Source organism: Sorex fumeus, unplaced genomic scaffold (assembly GCF_029834395.1).
Source record: "Sorex fumeus unplaced genomic scaffold, SorFum_2.1 ptg000054l, whole genome shotgun sequence".
Lineage (NCBI taxonomy): Eukaryota > Metazoa > Chordata > Mammalia > Eulipotyphla > Soricidae > Sorex > Sorex fumeus.
The window spans coordinates 28,509,742-28,529,477 of NW_026606111.1; the positions used below are offsets into that span (position 1 = coordinate 28,509,742).

A 19,736-nucleotide genomic window follows, 5' to 3' on the forward strand; every position below is an offset into this window, starting at 1 on the left:
TTGAGTAACACAAGAGCTTAGCTTGGTTGGTTCTGACTGCTCCCCCTAACGATGCACAATAATAAAAGACATAGGGAGATATGCTTGGTCTGATTACTTTCTGAGAAGTTATTGCCAGCGCCCCCTTCTCCACTTTAATACAATCATTCTTTAAAAGCTGGGTTTGTGGGTTTGATTTTACAATTGGGACATCGTCAGAGATGTTCAAGGAGCTGTGTTCAAGCCCTGCGATGGAACTTGGGACCTTGCATGCGGGCCAGGCCTGTGTCCTACCCCTAGCCATCTCTATGCCCCTATAAAGAAGTGGTCATTTACATTTTTGGTGTGAGGTTTCTGAGGCTGGAGAGATGGCTCAATGGACTAGAGTGGATGTGTTACATACAGGATCCCTCTGGGTTCCAGCCCCAGCACCCCATGGTCTCCTGAGCACAATGACATTGCCAGGAGGTTCATACACAGGTTTTGCTTCTCCGATCTTTTTTGTTCTGTTTGTTTTTGTTTATTTGGGGACCACATCCCATGACGCCCAGGAGTTATTCCCAGATCTGCACTTAGGAATCACTTCCGGCGGTGCTCAGGGACATTATGAGATGATGGGGATTGAACCCTGGCTGGCCACATGCAAGGCAAACGCCCTATCCGTACTGTGACTCTGATCCAGGTTTCTATGATTTGACTGAGCAGCCAGATGTCATGAGCAGAGGAACAGGGTGAGGACTTGACTCATTCCCAGGGATGCCCTGAAAGCCCATGGGGTCTGGGCTTCATCTCTTGCCTGACTTCCTCTGTATAAACTGGAACCACCTGGATGGTTAGCCCACGTCTGCCAGTTTTCAGAATCTGTCATTCATTACCAGAAGACAGTTTTAGCTTCCCAAAGTACAAATTCTTAGGAATGTGTCTGACTTAAGACAAACGAACAATTCGGTACATTTCATGAGGTCTGCTCAAACCTTCAGCTTTCATTTTCCTTAAGTCAAAAGAATCCAGCCCCCTCATCCCTAACCCTCACTTCCATGTGAGCTTGAAGATAAATTCTGTGCGATGATGTATAAGAAAAAAATGTGTGTGCATCTTCTGATCTTCTGGTATGTTTCCTTGGGGGAGGATGCGATGATGGGAGGGCTGGAGCTCCAGCTGGACTCCCAGTGCCAGAGAAGAGAGAGGAGGAAGAGAGAGGGGGGAGAGAGAGAGAGAGGGGAGAGAGGAGGGAGAGGGAGGGAGAGAGAGGGGAGAAAGGAGGGAGAGGGAGGGAGAGAGAGGGGAGAAAGGAGGGAGAGGGAGGGAGAGAGAGGGGAGAGAGGGGAGAGAAGAGGAAGAGAGAGATAGAGATAGAGATAGAGAGAGAGAGAGAGAGAGAGAGAGAGAGAGAGAGCGTGCAAGAGCTGGGCCACTTACCGAGTCCTCCTGCCAATCCTACCTGCCAGGCTTCTTGGCTGTGAGAAGAATAGTGCCCTTGTGCTTTTATTTCTTTGTTGCTGATCTTTTTTCCCCAGTCCTGGGGATGAACACGGGGGAGTGGGGGGTTAGTGCTCTAGTGGTGAGACCCAGGGACTGAACGGAACTCCCAAGCAAGCCCCACACTCCCAGGATACAGCATGCATGCAAGTCGCCTGAACTACTTACCACAATGGCAGAATTTACCATTGCAGGCCCCCCTGGGTCTGGATGAAGGTAAAAATAGCAGGATGCATGAAGACTTCAGAAGGGGCCTAATATGACATCAGCACCAAGGTCAAAATAAAAATTCTAGAGAAATAGGTTCTCAGCTCCTAACTGTGGATTTGTTACCAAGCTGCAGGCCAGTCCCATTGGGTTCCCTGAGCAGAAGGAATTCAATTGTTCTGCTCATAATTGAAAAAACTGTGGGTTACATTTTTTTTTTGGCTTCACAGACCTGGTTAACTCATTCCCTCTGGCTACTTAGTGATTTATAGGTGGTAAAGTCACTTACGCTAATAAACCCCGAGGCCTAGTAGCAAACTGCTGAGATTTTTCAAGGAGAAGGGAACCACTTAAATATCTCAATAGTGAGTGATCCCCTGGGAAATGGATTTCCAATGTGTCTCCATCATTTACACCCTCAAGAAGAAAGATGAGAGGTAGCAAGAGGAATGAACCATGAGTGCCACACTCTTCATGTCTCTGACAAGGTATGCAGCCCTGGAGCTGGTTTCTCAGAATCCTGACTTCCCAGGGACAAGGGTCGCCCCCACCCCCCACCCCAGTCCTTTCCTTTCCTTCCTTTCCTCTGAAAGCTCATCATGGGTGGAGAATAATTGGTTCAAATTCCAACTGGTATGAGTGCATCTGGGCAACAAGAGGAAGAATATTATATAGGTCACTTTAAAAATAGCCTTTCCTCTACACAATGGTGGCCTGCTGGGTTATGTGGCCTTTCTGTTTCACTTTTTTCTCCAAGCGAATAAAATTGCCCAGATCTGTTAGCTGAAGATGCTCTAGGAGGCCAAGCAAGCACTCACCACACTGCTGTGCCCTCAAAGTCATAGGCATGGCAGGTCTCAGCTCAGCCTCAAATGTCACACACCTGAAAGCAGGGATGTCAGAATCAGCCTTTCTCCAGGTTCAGAAAGAAGTCTGTCATTTTTGTTCAGTTGGGTTTTGTTTGTTTTGCGAGGATTGGGGGATAAGAAGTTAAGGGCCCCAGTTAATGCTGCTCAGGGCTTATCCTGTCTCTGTACTCAGGGGGGGTCACTCCTGGGGGTTCTTGGGGACCACATATGGTGCTAGAATAAGCCCCAAGTGCCTTACCCCTCATACTCTGTTTGTAAAAAAAAAGGTGGGGGGAAGTTAGGGGGAAATGACACCCTCTCGTGCTCAGGATTTACTCCTGGCTCTGTACTCAGGGACCACTCCTGGTGGTGCTTGGGGGACCATAAGGGATGCCAGGGATTGAGTGCCTTATCATCTATATTATCTCTACAGCCCAGAAATAATTTTTTAATGACCTGTAATAGAAAACAACAAAAAGCAAAAGGTCTATTTTCAGTTTTTTTTAAATGGATCCCCAAGAAGACCTCAAAGTAGATAAGTACCAGGAGGATTACTCCACAGCTTAGAAGCCAGCCTCACATGCTGGGGGGAAAAGGCAGCTCAGATAGAGAAGGGACCACCAAGAAAAGGGTGCTAGGAGGGCCCGCTCAGGATGGGAGATGCGGGCTGAAAGTAGACTATAGACCAAACATGATGACCACTTAATACCTCTACTGCAAACCACAACACCCAAAAGCAAAAGTACCAGGAGCATTACTGGTAATCCAAAAGGAGAGAGAGAGAGCAAAAGGGAATGCCCTGCCACAGAGGCGGGGTGGAGTGGAGGTGACGAGGTGGTGGTGGGGTGGTGGGGATGCTGGGACCATTGGTGGTAGAAAATGGACACTGGTGGAAGGATGGGTACCCTATCATTGTATGATTGAAACGCAAGCATGAAAATTTGGAAGTCTGTAACTGTACCTCATGGTTATTCACTAATAAATTAAAAAAAAAAGACCTCAAAGTATATGAACAGGGAATCTTAGAAACGAGGACCAGACAAGAGAGAAGTGAAACTGCTCCTTACTCCTTTTTTAATGACCTGTAATAGAAAACAACAAAAAGCAAAAGGCCTATTTTCAGTTTTTTTTTAATGGATCCCCAAGAAGACCTCAAAGTAGATAAGTACCAGGAGGATTACTCCACAGCTTAGAAGCCAGCCTCACATGCTCAGATAGAGCTACAGCTTGGGTGGCACCTGAGCAGATGGAGGGGAAGCACTCTGTGGGGAGCAGGTGACTTCAGGTGTGCCCTGGTGGAAGCTGTTGGCCATAGGAAAGCTGGAGACAGACCAGGAAGAAGGCAGGCAGGGGACAAAAAGGGACATTCGAGGTCCTTGGTAAGGGGCACATGTTTGGCTTTTCCTCATCTGCAGATGGAAATGGGACAAAATTAAGGGGAAATCTCAGCTATCAAATCAAGTCCTGGCCATTTGGGGTCAACTGTCACAGAATGATGGTGTACTTTCTGAGCTGTTGCTAGAAATAGACTCGCAGTATGTGTGACCTGCACCAGTTCCCTTGCTGGTCATTGTTTCCTGAGCAGGGTGCTGCAAGTTCCAGGTCAGAGCTCTGTTTTTATTTATGGCCTGGAGATTGTCTGCCTGTGGAGGCCACCTTGCATCTTTCAGGCAGCTATATGGGCAGCTGACCTGCTCTCTGTATTTCTAGAGAGCCTTTTGGGAGAGAGAAAAGTTTCACAGGATTGCAGGATTGCCTGGTGTAGAGTGGAAGGACATGCATCCTCATGAACACCTCTCTCTTCCCTCTCCCTTCCCCCACACCTCCCTCTCCTCTCTCCCTCTCTCTCCCTCTCTCTCCCTCTCTCTCCTTCCCCTCTTCCTCTCCCTCCTCCCTTTCTCTCTCTCCTCTCCTCTCTTCCTCTCTCCCCTCCCCCTCCTCCTCTCCCTCCTCCCTTTCTCTCCCTCTCTCCCCTCCCCCTCCTCTTCTCCCTCCTCCCCTTCTCTCTCCTCTCCCCTTTCCCTCTCTCCCCTCCCCTCCTCCTCTCCCTCCTGCCCTTCTCCCCCCTCCTCTCCTTTCCTCTCTCCCTCCCCGCCCATCTCTCCACCCCTCATGTCCCAAGACAGAGAGAAAGGAAGAGAAGGCCAGAAGCTATGGCTGGAATGGAGCCATAAGAACACTCACAGGTGTTTGGCCTAGATTCCCTTCAGGAACCAGTGGACTCTGTTGGACAAATACTGATGCCAGTATTTACACCAAAGATTTAATTCCAGAGAGCAAGGGTGGAGCATCAGTTGTGTTTGGCTGGTTGGTTTGGTTGGGGGCCCACACTAGGTGGTGTTCTTGGGAAACTTCCAGGACGTTGCTCAAGAGCTCTTCCTGGTAGTGGTCAGGGGACCATGTGGTGCTGAGGATTGCACCTGGGGCTCCCACATGTGAAGTATATACCCCAGATCCCTAAGTTTTCTCCTAAACCCCAAACTTTAGTATTTTCCCCAAAACTTTCCAGATCAAGGGTCAAAAAGGTAGTATAGTAGATAAGATGCTTGCACTGCATGTGACTGACACAGGTTGAATACCAAGCACCACACATATGCTATCCTGGGCTCAGGGCTATCTACTGTGTGCTGCTCTGGGCTGACCCTTGAACAGAGAGCCAGGAGTAAGCCCTGAGTACTGCTCAATGTGGCCCCCAAAACAAACCAACCAACAAACTTTCCAAATCATTCTTCTGAACAACCCAGCAATCCAGTCTGGCAGCTATTAACCAAAATAACATAGTCTTTGAGAGACAGAGGGAGCAAACAGGAACCAGTGAGGATGAACATAGGGCATATGGCCATAACTGTGTTCTCGGGCAATCTCCCATCTTTCAGACATTAGAAATAGATGTGTTTGGTAGGATGCCAAAACACTGAATTGTCCCAGGCAGATCTATCCTCAGGTTGAGAACTTTGGGGCCTTCTGGGAGTGGGGGTGGAATGACTCCCCTCCCTGCCGGAAGGCCCAGCATCCCCCACCCACCCCCGACATCCTCTGACGTATAAATTGCCCAGCACCACAACTGAATCTCATCAAGCCACTGAGCCACCAAATCATCTCAACTCCACGGCTCCTGGAGAGCGTGGCCACATCTCACAGTGCTAACAGCCTCACAGGAGCACAGCAAGTTTGATAGAAAAGCTGCGTAGAAGCCCACTAACTTCAATGAGTGAAAACAATAACTCCGAAGGCTCAACTAGCACCAGCCAATTCAGTAAATCCTGAGACAATGACTTTAGTAACATCACTGCAAGATATAACAGTCAACACAAATTGACTTTTATGAATCTATCTTTTTATAATCCCATTTGCCACTTTGTTCTAAAAAGCAGTGTAAAACAAATTTGTGCTAAGGGAACAGGCTTGGGGGAGGCAGGGCAGGGGTGGGAAACTGGGACCATTGGTGGAGGGAAGGTCACACCGGATTAGTGTTGGAACATTGAAACATTGCACTATGAACAATTTTGCATATCACTGTGTTTAAAAGATAAATAAATAGGGCCGGAGTGATAGCACAGCGGGTAGGGCGTTTGCCTTGCATGCGGCCCATCTGGGTTCAATCCCCGGCATCCCATATGGTCCTCCAAGCACCACCAGGAGTAATTCCTAAGTGCAAAGCCAGGAATAACCCCTGAGCATTGCTGGGTGTGACCCAAAAAGCAGAAAGAAAGAAAGAAAGAAAGAAAGAAAGAAAGAAAGAAAGAAAGAAAGGATAAATAAATAAACAGGAGATCAGAAGTGCAAAATGAAACTCGAAGAGCAAAGGGACCATGATCAGAGAGCAGGAGAAAGATGCTGAATCCCAACTGGGTCAGAAGGAACAAGGACGATACTTCAAGCTACTTTACAAATGACACTAGCATTTTGGAAGGGAGGGGGGTCACACCTGGCGATGCACAGGGGTTACTCCTGGCTCTGCACTTAGGAATTACTCCTGGCGGTGCTCAGGGGACCATATGGGAAGCTGGGGATTGAACCCAGGTTGGCCGCATGCAAGGCAAAAGCCCTACCCGCTGTGCTATTGCTCCAGCCCCTTTAAAAAAAAATGTAGGAGTACTGCTATTTATTCAGCCATTGATTAAGCTGATTGAATTGACACCAGTATGCTTGGGAGCGGCATTCTTCATTTTGACATTGAACCACGTGAACATGTACTTCTCCTCTTTAAAATGCCATTTCCTCACAATGCTTTCTTCCTCACCAATTGTGTGAGGGCTCTGTACATACTTTGTCGCTCTGGGCCTGTGCATGCCTCAAAGGCTTTGAACAGAATTCTGAACAACTGCATCTGGACCATGGAAGCTCCCAACCCTCCAACAAACCTCTCACTTGCTTCACACACCTGGTATACATTTTGTTTTTTCATTTCTAGTCCTTTCCAAATTTTTCAAAGGGACTGAAACATATGAATTTGATACAATATCACCCCCTGGTGGAAAGACAGCAGAAAATCCATGCTTAAAGCCACACTTTGATACTTCAAAGGAAAAGGACCATACAGTGCTCTTTCTCTCCTCTCACCGCCTTTGCAGATGAATGTTCACTTCAAGCAAAATCATATACCAACACTTTATGGTGGTAAAAATTGAACTTTGCTGGTGCCTTTTTCTTTCTCAATCTTGATTACCAGTCCCACATGCCCAAGGACGTTCAAAATAAACCTTATCACTAACATAAACTTGCCCCCCCACCACAAACTTAAATTTAAATATTTATTTTTTGCAAATCTTCTGCAATCTACCATAAATAACCCCACAAATAGCACAAACCAAATCCCTCCAGGGGCTAGGAGGATGGCTAATAGGGCAAGAGCACTTATTTTGGATGTGGGAGTCCTGGGTTTACAGCCTGCGTTGAATTTCTGGCATCACCAGGTACCCTGAGCACTGCAGGTGTGACCCCCAATCACTCTTCCATGTGACCCTAAACCAAGACAAAATATCCTGTAATGCACACAACACAAATCCACAGATCAGAATTCTGAGCAAACCAACATCGAGAAATCAAGTTAGATTTAAGCCAGCAATTCCGAAACTCATTTTATCATGAGACACATCCCTTGAGCCCCTGCTCCCCCACAAACACACACTTTTTCACAACTTAAAAAAATTGCTTTGGTGATATTTCATTCAAAACGATGGTTCCGTCTTAATTAGCAAATTAGCTTTTTGGCTGTATATACTGTTATTCAATCTTCAAAAAATGCCGAGGCAAAGCCAACCCGCCAACAGACCAGCCTTCAATCATCAGCAGTAATGGGAAGTACCAACCTCCAGGGATGGACCCAGGCAGCTGCTGAGTCGATGCCACACCCATAGGCAGCTCAGCCCCTGACTTCTACCATCACTGCCAAAGGCAATGAAGTTGCCACAAGGACTAGCTAAAAGGAATGCTTTGTCTTTCATTAAAGAAAGTCAGACTGTACTGAATGAACACGGAGTAATTTTATTTAAAGGGATTATAATGCTCACTTTACTATCATCTACAGTAGCTGAGAAAGTTCTGTAACTTTCACTGACCTAAACATTTCCAGATGTTGTCTCCTTCCTTGTGTGCATTTATGAGTCCCTAAATGTCAGAATCTAGCTTTCAGCATCTATGGATATTAGCACAGACATTTCTTTCAGTAGGTCTGAAATTGTACACTAAGTCTGTTTAACAAAAATAGAGTTTTATACCTGAGGATAACGATGCTAGATTTAAGTCTAGTATTGAATTAGCATAGTCTGAATTCTACCGTTAGACATGGCATCCTTTTTCATTTTATTTGAGAGGCCATTGGGGCCACACCCAGCAATGCTCACAAACTACTCCTGGCTCTGTGCTCAGGAGTGACCCCTGGTGTACACAGGGAACCATTTGGGATGTCGAGAATTTGAACCACGGTGGCTGCATGCAAGGCAAGACTTCTCTGCTATTCCTCTGGTATCTCGAATTTGGGAGTGGGGTGCTGCAGGCACACCCGGTGATGCTCAAGAGTTATTCCAGACTGAACTCAGGAATTACTCCTGGTGGTACACAGGGGACCATATGGGATGCAGAACAAAGCTGTGTCTACACTCTCGGGTAATGTCAAAGTTTCTTGCATATGTTCAACTGTTTTCACCCTATTTTGATCAGTTAGTTCAAGTGCCAGTTGTTATCATTTCTTGTCACCTAGAGCTTTGACTTGGAAGCAGAGGGCCTCAGGGCCTGGACACACTCCTCCACCAGCCTGGTAGCCTCCAGGGCACAGCCCCAGTGCACTGAGATGCCACCGCCACCATGTCCATAGTGGTGGACCACGGGCAGCCTCTGGTCACCCCGGATCAAAAGCTCCCTCTGCAGCCGCACACCTGGCCTGCACGGTCGCAAGCCCACCTTCTCCCTTATATCACGGGCTGCGTGGAGGGAGGGCTCCAGGGCACAGCATCGGGAGAAAATAGCTCTGCTCATTTCTGCATCTGGGCAGAGATTCCAGTCTCCCTTCTGCCTGCTTCCACCGAGGGTGACAGTAGATGTACCAGGGTAAATATAGGTGAGTCCGTTCCCATCTCGGACAAAGTGCTTTACCCATGGGGCCTGCACTTGGAGTACCTGGCCCCTGATGGGGACCACCTGCCAGTCCCCTGCCAGTTGTCTACTGCCCAAGCCCGCACAGTTGACCACGACGTCGAAGGCTGGATGCAGCTCCCAGAGGTCTTCTATTTGTCGGGTGAGCACCAGGCCCCCACTTTCTCTTATCCTGGAAAGAATGAAAGACAGGAGGTGAGCCTAAGCCATTTCCTGCCCAACCCTTTCTAGGAAGTGAGGACAGAACACAAGAGTAAAGAAGGGCTCAGACAGGCAGAATTCCAGTCTTTGCATCTCAACATGGTAAAGGTAAAGGTAAAGGCCCTCCCGTTGTTCATCGATTTGCTCGAGCGGGCCCAGTAACGTCTCCATTGGAGACTTTGTTGTTACTGTGTTTGGCATATCAAATACGTCACGGGTCGCTTGCCAGGCTCTGCCGTGCGGGCGAGATACTCTCGGTAGCTTGCCGGGCTCTCCGAGAGGGGCTGAAGAATCGAACTCAGGTTGACCATGTTGGCTGCGTGCAAGGCAAACGCCCTACCGCTGTGCTATCGCTCCAGCCCATCTCAACATGGGAAAGGGGAAATCGCCCCCCAAAAAATGTCATCCTGTTTTTCCAACTTGTAAGTAATAATGTTGACTTCATAGACTCATTGTAAAAAAGACAACGTTTGGGAAAGGTTTATACATAACACATTCTAGATGCAAAATAAGATTTGTTGAAGGCAAAAGGCTTGGGAGGGAGGGGGGTTGCTACTATGACCACGAGATGGGGTGCCTTATGCAGGAGGTGACTGTCCTCCATGCTTTCACATCGCTGACATTCGATTATGTCTCACCACCTCCAAGGGCAACAGCTGGATGTTTAAAGAATGTTTTTGATCGACCTCTTGGGTCCATTTATAATAGCTTGTGGATTCCATGTGGATTCCATGTGTTAATAACTAAAATATTATCCTCTGTGTTCCAATCTCCCTAAGTAGAAACTAAAATTATTTTCCTTATTTGGAGAAACAAGGGAATTTACCAGTCAAAGGAAGTGAGTAAAAATTTTAAGCTCACTGAACTTGTTTTCTCAACTATCACCTGGGGATAAAAGTGCCAAGCTCATGTTTTTTTTTTTTATGACAGTTACAGAAGAACTCATTTACGTTTGCATAAATGAAAATATAATCATTTCCATTTCAACAGGACTCTGCAGGTAGAATTGCCCCTTACCTGGAGGCTTCTTTAATTATGGCAGTGAATGGCTGTCTGATCCCAGGAGGAAACTCCAAAGTTCCCAGAAACCCTGCATCCTCAGAGTGCCACCAGCCTGTCACTGTGTGGTGGTGATATCCAGTCATTATTGGGTATCCCATCAACAACCCGGTGAGGAGGAAACTGTGCCTGGAAGCCAGAGCTTAAACAGGGTCAGGGCTGGAGGTAGTACAGCATGTCCTTGCATGCTTGAGACCCCGGGTTCAGTTCCTAGCTTTGCATGGTCCCCTGAGCATCATAAGAAGCAGTTCTGGCCTTGAGCACTGCCAGACATGGCCCCTACAACTAAATGGGTCAATATGTGCCTCTTACTAGTGCTTTCACAATCAGGAAATTCCCATAATCCCGGTGTATTACCAGGAGTTATCCCTGAGTGCAGAACCAGGAGTAAACCCTGAGCATTGCAGGATGTGACCCCCCTCAAAAAAAAAAATGATGATATTCTGAGTGACAAGATTGGGAGTATAAGGAACTTGGTGACATTCCTCTTGAGGCTTCCTATCACTGAATAAAACTTCAACCACGAAAGGATGAAATAGGGACTAGAGCAATAGCACGGCACGTAGGGCATTTGCCTTGCACACGGCTGACCCGGATTCGATTCCCAGCATCCCATATGGTCCCCTGAGCACCACCAGGAGTAATTCCTAAGTGCATGAACCAGGAATAAGCCCTGTACATCACCAGGTCACTGCTCACTCACTGCTCTCCCATTGTTCATCGATTTGCTCGAGCGGGCCCAGCAACGTCACCATTGTGACAACTGTTACTGTGTTTGGCATATCGAATACATCACGGGTGGCTTGCCAGGCTCTGCCGTGTGGGCAAGATACTCTCGGTAGCTTGCCGGGCTCTCCGAGAGGGGCAGAGGAATCGAACTCGGGTCGGCCATGTTGGCTGCGTGCAAGGCAAACGCCCTACTGCTGTGCTATCGCTCTAGCCCATAAAAAAAAGCCCCCCCCCCCAAAAAAAAAGAATGAAATGAAATAGGGCTGAAGAGATAGTACAGTGGGTAAAGGGCATGCCTTGCATGTGGCCAACCCCAGTCAATCTCTGTATGTGAATCACCACATGGGTAATTCCTGGGAAGAGAGCCAGGAATAGTGCTAGAGCACCACCAGTGTACTCTCTCCTCCCCCTTCCCTGAAAAATAAAAGGAGAGGGAAAAAATCATTGCCTCAAACCTCCTTGAGGAGTGGCACATGGAGGTGGTAGTGGGAAGGAGGGAACAAAAAAAAAAGAAGTGATATCACAGAAACTGGCAAACATCAAAAAGAACAAGAATCAAAAAGAACAAGAACAGTCAGTATTGTTGGGAATGTAGAATTGTCTAGCTTTTTTGGAAAAAGATGTGGGAATTCCTCAAAACATTAGAGCTTCTATACCACCCAGCAATACCACTTATGGGAATATAACCTGGGGCCCAAAAACGTGAAGCAGAAATGCATGTACTGGGGCTAGAGCGATAGTACAGCAGGTAAGGTGTTTTCCTTGCACACAATGACCCAGATCCCTGGGATCCCATATGGTCCCCCAAACACCACTGGGAGTGATTCCTGAGTGCAGAACCAAGAGTAACACCTGAGCACTGCCAGGTGCAGCCCAAAAACCAGAAAAGAAAAAAAACAGACTAGAAGAAACACCACCTGCATTTCTAAGTTCATTGCAGCACTATTCACAATAACCAGAATCTGTAAACAACCCAAGCACCCGAGAATAAATAACTTAATAAAGAAATTATAGTATATCTACACAATGGAATGCTACACAGCCACCAAGAAAATGAAGTCATGAAATTTTCTTGCAAATGGATGAACATGGAGAGTATCATGCTGAGTGAAATAAGTCAGAAGGTGAGAGACAGACATAGAATGATTGCACTCATTTGTGGGATATAAAAAACATAGTATGAAACTAATATCCAAGGAAAGAATCAGGGGCCAGGAGGAATGGTCTACAGTTGGAAGCTTGCCACAAGTGATGGGAATGAGGACAGTTAGGGTAGAGAAGGGACCAACTATGACATTGATAGTTGGAAATGATCACCCTGGACAAGAACTGAGTGCTGAAAGTAATAAAGGGATATTATATGATAAATTTTCAGTACCTGTATTTCAAATCATAATGCCCAAAAGCAAAGAGAGAAAAAGAAATAAATAGAGAAAAAAATGCCTGCTATTATAGAGGCAGAGTGGGAGTAAGGGTTAGAGAAGGGAAAATTGGGGACGCTGGTGGTAGAAAATGTACACTGGTGAAGGGCTGGGTTTTTGGAACACTGTATATCTGAAACTCAACTTTGTGTATTTCAGGGTGATTTTTAAAAAATAAGCCAAATAAAAATTTTAAAAAAGAGGATATGCTTGGAGGCCTAAAATACCCATGACCTCTGAGTATAGGGAGAAGAGCAGAGAAGGAAAGAAATTGAAAGGGAAAGAAGAGATAGATGGGGGGGTCAGGGGAGGCAGAGGTCAAGGGGATCCGAGTCCATCAGTGTTGTTAAAGGAGTGGTACAGCTAGATATCCAAACCACAGAGTCAACGACACTGAAAACAAGGGAACCAAACTCCAACAACCGAACTTAAAAATGTACTTGTCAAGGTGCTGGGCTGAGGCTGGAGCAAGGGGCGGGTGGGAGGGAATTTGGGGATGCTGGTGGAGAGAAGACGCTTGGTACAGTGGGATCAGTGCTGGAACCATATTGTAAAATTCAAGTTATAAAAAACTTTGTAAATCATGGAGCTTTAATAACATTTTTAATCAGTTTTTTTAAACCAAGTGATGCCACTGAAAGGTTTCAGCCCATTGTCCTGCAGTCATCACCCTGACATCCCACAGGTTTACTTTCACCATGTATGAAATAACCCTCTGCTGACCCACCCTCCTGACCGACAGACCCGGTGGGTGTAGCCTTCAGAGCTGGCCAAGCGCCGGAAGACTGTGGTCCCATGAAGTTTATTCTGCATGTGCATGTGCACACACATACTCTACCATCTAGGAACAGAGGGGGATCCCTTCATCCCCTCCTCCCTTCCGTTAGATGTGATTTTTTTTGGCTTTTTTGGTCACACCCGGTGATGCACAGGGGTTACTCCTGGCTCTGCACTCAGGAATCACTCCTGGCGGTGCTCAGGGGACCATATGGGATGCTGGGAATCAAACCCTGTTGGCTGCATGCAAGGCAAACGCCCTGCCCACTGTGCTATCATTCCAGCCCTTAAACGTGACTTTTGTGCCCAACCTCCCCCCTCCATCTTTTGACCAAGGCCCTAGGTACACAAGAGCACTAACCAAGGATGTGGGGGATTTGGCGTGGTAACCCCATGGTGGGGAGAGGGGGAAGCCCAAGGGGGAGACAGGCACAGATGATGGGCCTGTTTGATGGGCGGTGGAGCTGTAATGAGAAGACCGTGGAGGAGGAAGACCAGACAGCATGAGGGGTACAGAAGAACCAAGTCATTGCCCTGAAACTGGTGAACTGGGATGTGTAACTGAAACTAAGACTATCTGGTTTGGGATGTGGCTTGTTTGTTTTTGTGGTGCCCAGAATCAAACCCAGGGCCTCACATATACAAGGCCATGCTCTACTGCTGAGCTATAAACCCTTCTGTTTTAGAAATCTAACACATAGACTTTGGGGTAAAAAAGATTTGTTTTGTCCTATAAAATGTCTACATTATTGTATATGTTTTGGAGAGAGAGAGGGCCACCCAGCAGTGTTCAGGGGTCACTCCTGGTGGCACTCGGGGACCATGAAGGTAAGGGGATCAAACCTGGGCTTCTGCAGGCAAATCATGGTAGAGTGCCAGAGAGATAGTTCAATGGGCTGAGCACGTGCTTTGCAAGCAGGTGGCCCAGGGTTTGATCCCCAGCACCGCAGGGATATCTTTGAGTATCACCAGGAAGAGTCCTTAGCACCACTGGGTATGGCCCAAAAACAATTTAATAATTTTAGGCTTAAGAAGCAAGTATATATATGCATATATGCATTACAAATATCTTTGTGCATTTAAATATAATATTTAAAATATATCCACAAATTTGTTACCACTGTCCTTTAAGATTAAATTCAAAGTCTAATTCCCTTCTCTGAATGTGGGCTGAGTCTTGTCATTTACCATAAAGACTCTACTCATAAAAATATATGTATATGTATTCCAATTTTTATAAGACAAGACCCTTTCTTTTCTACAAAGCATGTCATTGTGACCATCAGCAAACTCTAAGCAAGACCTATAGGTTTCAGAAATGTGCCATGTACATTTCTAATCATATTGGAGTATTCTTGCTTTATTTCACCTTAACTCTATGAGAGAATGGTTCTAGGTTTTAGAAATACATAATGCTGATGAGGTAATCATTTGGTATAAAGGGATTACCTATCTCCATAAAGGGTTTAGGAGAATATGAGTGTATTTAAAGAGAAAAAGATAGAGCAAACATGGAAAGTTTAAGATTTAGGTAATCTGGAGGAAGGACACGTGGGAGTTCCTGTGTTCCTTCATTTATAACACACATACAACATGTGTTATATGTGATATATATGCATATACACACACACATATGTCAGACTCTATACAGGACCTTATTCCTCATCTATCCCCAACTTACCCTAATAAAACCAGGATTTGATGCTTTGATTTTCTCCCTTTCACAATACCCATGCCCACCTTGCCCACTCCACAATTCCTGGTGAATCATTTCCACAGAATATGAGTCTGTTCCCCTCCAGGGCTGGAGGAACCCCCATGAGACACTCACCAGAGGCAGTGTGTTGTCTTGTTGGTTCTTGATAGTAACTGGTTTGGTTGCTTTTCACTTGAGGGAGTTGAGCTCTTACTTTTCAAAAAATGCGAGTGATCTGATCTGTGGCTGAAACATTTTTGTTTCCCCGCCCCCGTCTCCCCAAATCTGTCCTGTTGCCTCAGAAAAGGGCGGTTGGGCGGCATGTGGTGTGAGGGGCTGTCTGGCTTCGCTCTGAGTCAGGACCTGCACCAGGCTGAACGTTTGCACTGTGTAGAGAGCAGCACAGGAGGCCACGGGGCAGCTTGCAGGGGGCTGCAACATGTCTGGACTGCAGCAAGTGCAGTTTTGGGGAGGTGGGGGGCCCCTCTGAGGGAGAATGGGTGTGTGATGCTGTCCTGCCCTCCAACTGCCCTAGAATCCCTAAAAGGCTTCCCTCAGCCTTCCAGGAGTCCTTGCCCTACAACATCACTCCCCCAATCCCAGGAAGGTGGGGGGAACAAGGCTCTTCCTCCAACTCCAGACGCCAGGCCCTGAGCCCTGAAGTAGGAGTCTGGAGTGTCACGAGAGACGATGAAGGGGAACAGGACTGAGGAGACCATGGTCTCCTTAGGGGTCTCCCTGCCAGAGGCTAAACCTCCTCCCTCACTTTGGCACCTATCTAGACAGAAAGCAGTCACAGGCCCAAGGTCCTACCCCTAGGCCTGGTCAGCTGGCCCCCATGGCTTTACAGTTGGGAGTACCCCCTCCCCCCCAAAGTTCCATTCCCTCAGGGTTATTTGAAATCCAATAAAAAGCTGACACCAGGCTTCCAACTAATAAGGGGACCATGGCAATTTCTCTGGGCCTGATACTACAGAGAGAAGTTAGGCTTGAAAAGGAGGCTATTACCCAAAATGAGAGAGAGAACAAAAGGGAATACCCTGCCACAGAGGCAGGATAGGATGGGGGATGGGGGTGGGAGGGATACTGGGACCCGTGGTGGTGGAAAATGGGCACTGATGGAGGGATGGGTGTTTGATCATTGTACATTTGAAACCCAAGCACAAAAATTTGCAAATCTACAACTGTACCTCATGGTGTTTCACTAACAAAATTTTTTAAAAAATGTAAATGATGGAGAATGGGCACTGGTGGAGGGATGGGTACTGGATCATTGTATAACTGAAACCCAAGCACAAAAATTTGTAAGTCTATAACTGTACCTCATTCACTAATAAAAATTTAAAAAATAAATAAAAAATAAAAATTGCATCTTATTAATATCTTAAAAAAATTAAAAAGGAGGCTATTATAGAAATATCTTTTTCCCCCCCACAACGTGATACATAGAGGCTGGGCAGAACAAATCCTTCAGGTATTGTTTCTGAGTGAAAATGGTTAGGGCGGTTCCAGCCCTAAAATATTCATTCCTAGCAGAATGGGGAGGTCTCAGGAGCAAGGCATGCCAAGGACTGGCCCTCACCACCAGGCCAGCAGGGAGAGCGCTCACCACTGGCCAGGCAACCTCTGAAAAGCTGCAGGATTTACAAACATTCCAAAAGACTCCTCAGAGGAGAAGACAGTTCATCACTGGACTCTGGACTCCTGCATCCGCCCCTCCCACAGCAACACCCTTGTCCTCTGGAAGTACCTAGACCTTCACAATCCCTCTTTGTCCCATCAATCTACCTCACTAGGACCAGTACAGCGCGGAGAGTGCATGCCTTACATGTGGTCAATCGGGTTCCATCCCAGGCATCCTCTATGGTGCCCTGAGTACCACTATGAGTAATTCCTCAATGTAGAGACAAGAGTAAATGCTCAGCATCATCAGGTGTGGCCCCCAAACAAACAACAAAAAACTGCCCCACTTCCCAACGCCCACATATATTATTTAAAAATTAAAACAAAATTACAGCAATGCAATCTATCCCCTAGAACAGATTTCTATTGAAGTCTTCTGTCCAGACCTTCTTTGCTATGGGGGGCAGGGGAGTGAGTGTTGGGGCCACATTCCACAGTGCTCAGGAGCTATTCCTGCTTTTTAGCTCAGGAGTGACCCCTGCGTAGCAGTGCTCAGGGTACTATATGTGGATTGACCCAGGATTGGCCGCATGTAAGGCAAACATCTCACCTTCTGTACTCTCTCTCAAGCCCCTGCCCAGACTATCCATCCAAAGCTTCAATGAAGAACTTGGGTAGAGGGGCCGGGGCAGGAGTATAGCCTGAGCATTTCCAGGTGTAGCCCGAAAACAAAAGAAAAAAAAAAGAAAAGAAAAACCTCGGATAGATCCTTTAAAGTCCTGCCCCCTAATTTCTATAACTAGGATTGAGAATTTTTTTTCTGCTTTGTTGGGTCACATCCGGCAATGCTCAGGGGTTACTCCTGGCTCTGTACTCAGGATTACTCCTAGCAGTACTTGGGGGACCATATGGGATGCTGGAGATTGAACCCAGGTCAGCCGAGTGCAAGGCAATTAATTGCCTTAATAGCACAGCAGGTAGGGCGTTCGCCTTACAAGCGGCCAACATGGCCGACCCGAGTTCGATTCCTCCGCCCCTCTCGGAGAGCCCAGCAAGCTACCGAGAGTATTCGATATGCCAGACACAGTAACAACAAAGTCTCCAATGGAGACGTTACTGGGCCCGCTCGAGCAAATCGACGATCAACGGGAGGGCCTTTACCTTTACCTTTACTGTACTGGCCCCAGGACTCAGAATATTTTTGAGACAATTCAAAGTGATTCCACTTAAATGGTGATAAGGGTCAGAGTTACAGTATAGTAGGTAAGGCACAAGAACTGGGTTAGATCCCTGGTTCCACATATGGTCCCCTGAACCTATAGAAGTGATCCCTGAGCACAGACCTAGGAGTAAGCCCCAAGCATTGTTGGGTGTAGCTCCCCATCCCATACTCCGCCCCCTCTCCCCCCAAAAGTGATCTACCAAGTCATATCAAATAGGTATTTTGGACAGATCTACTTTCAGATACCTGTCCATAGGCCACCAGCCTTCCTCAGCTGCATGAGGAGGAATCCAATGGTCCAATGCTCAGCCATAGTCTTTTCCCTTCACTTCTAGTCCATGAGCAGGGTCCCAAGATCCCCATATTCCCTTTGCACTCCAGGGCCCGCGTGCGCGCCCTCAGGGGGCAGACCCTACCGTGGTGTGTGCCCTTAAGACCAAGGGAGACCAAGAGCAGGACAGCTATTTTCAGGGAGGGAGGAGAAAGGAACAGATGAAGCTTGAAAGGTTGGATCAGGGCCTGGTGTGGCTGCATCGAGGGTGTCAGGTTGCCTGTCTAGATGCAGGGCTCCTGGGAATCCTGGGAATTCTAAACGGAAATCTGAGTTTCACGGGGCTGCCTGGCATTCTTGCTAAGCAAAAAGGTCAATTCTTTCTTATTTGACAGTTTGTTGCCTTGATTTGGAGCTTCTAAATATTTATACATACCCACATGTGTTTGGTTTGTATTCTGGTACCAGGTTGAGTAGATAAAGAATAACTGGAGTCACAACACAGAAAAACCCTAATTATTTCCCCCACAAACCGAGGGGGGAAGAATCAAGAAAGAGGAAAGACAGTTGATTTCTGCTCTAAATCTATTCAATTGTGACCTTGCCTCAGCTGCGTTACTGAGGAAAGGGTGAAAGACATAGCATTGGAAGGAAGTCTCTTGCCTGGCATGAGACCCATCCTGGGTTGAATTCCCAATACCACATATGATCCGCCCAAGAATGCCCAGGGGTCACTCCTAAGTAAAGAGCCAGGAGTCGCCCTGGGCACTGCTGGGCATATTCTCCCCACACCCTCCCCACCCCTAAAAAAAAGGGAGAAAAGAAAAATATGGAGAGGAATATTCAAGGAAAGAAAATGTTTTTCTTCTCCAAATTATGGTGTGTGAAATCTTTTTTTTAACCATATTACTTTTTACTTTTGTAGCCCAAAGAAATGATTATTTTTTAAAAAAATGTAAACAGCAGCTTGAAGAGGTTTTCACTGGCCAAATCTTGGACCATAGTAAGAGTAATAGCTTATAATCCACTGAATAAAATATGAATCCACACTGATAAATAGGTAAGGAAACTGAATCCACACTGCATATGCCAACACAGGAAAAGTAAAAGCTCCTTTATATAGCAGAAAACAAATAAAATGCAGGTGGAATTAGAAAAGCAATTGCTTTGCAAATATCATTGTAATGTCCAGGCAAGAATCATCAGTGGAGGGTCAAACTGGTAGGTAAAAGTTTAATGAGGAACAGCATATTCACATAACCCTGTGGTATATCTTGAAAAAGCATTCAAAGGAACAACCTAGAGGGCCATTGATAGAGAACAGGGGTTTGGGCACTTGTATTGAACATGGCAGACCCTAAGCACAGAGCTAGGAGTAAGCTCTGAGTACTGCTGGTTTGGTCCCCAAACCAAAGAACAACAAAGGGAAAACTTTCTATGAGTAACTTCACAGCAGAGACTGCTGGCAGGCCAGGTGATCAAGGCTAACTGACCCACGTGCCTCCCAATAGGAGGAACCCAAAAGTTAACACCACATCCCTGGAGACCAACTCTGCACACATTGAACCTGCTTCTGAGGAAATACTGAACCAAACCCAATGAAAAGCCATTCTGTAAGCCGCTGGTCTGT

General features: G+C 46.6%; 1 protein-coding gene across 1 annotated transcript in view; it reads right to left on the bottom strand.

The window, feature by feature from the left end:
• Nucleotides 1–8,080: 8,080 nt before the first annotated feature.
• The window catches only part of DDO (D-aspartate oxidase), a 29,197-nt gene continuing 17,541 nt past the window's right edge, over nt 8,081–19,736 (bottom strand). The window contains exon 5 of the mRNA XM_056125239.1: nt 8,081–9,279. Within this exon, the coding sequence (XP_055981214.1) occupies nt 8,712–9,279 (568 nt within the window). The 3' untranslated portion in view covers nt 8,081–8,711. The remainder of the gene's footprint in view (nt 9,280–19,736) is intronic.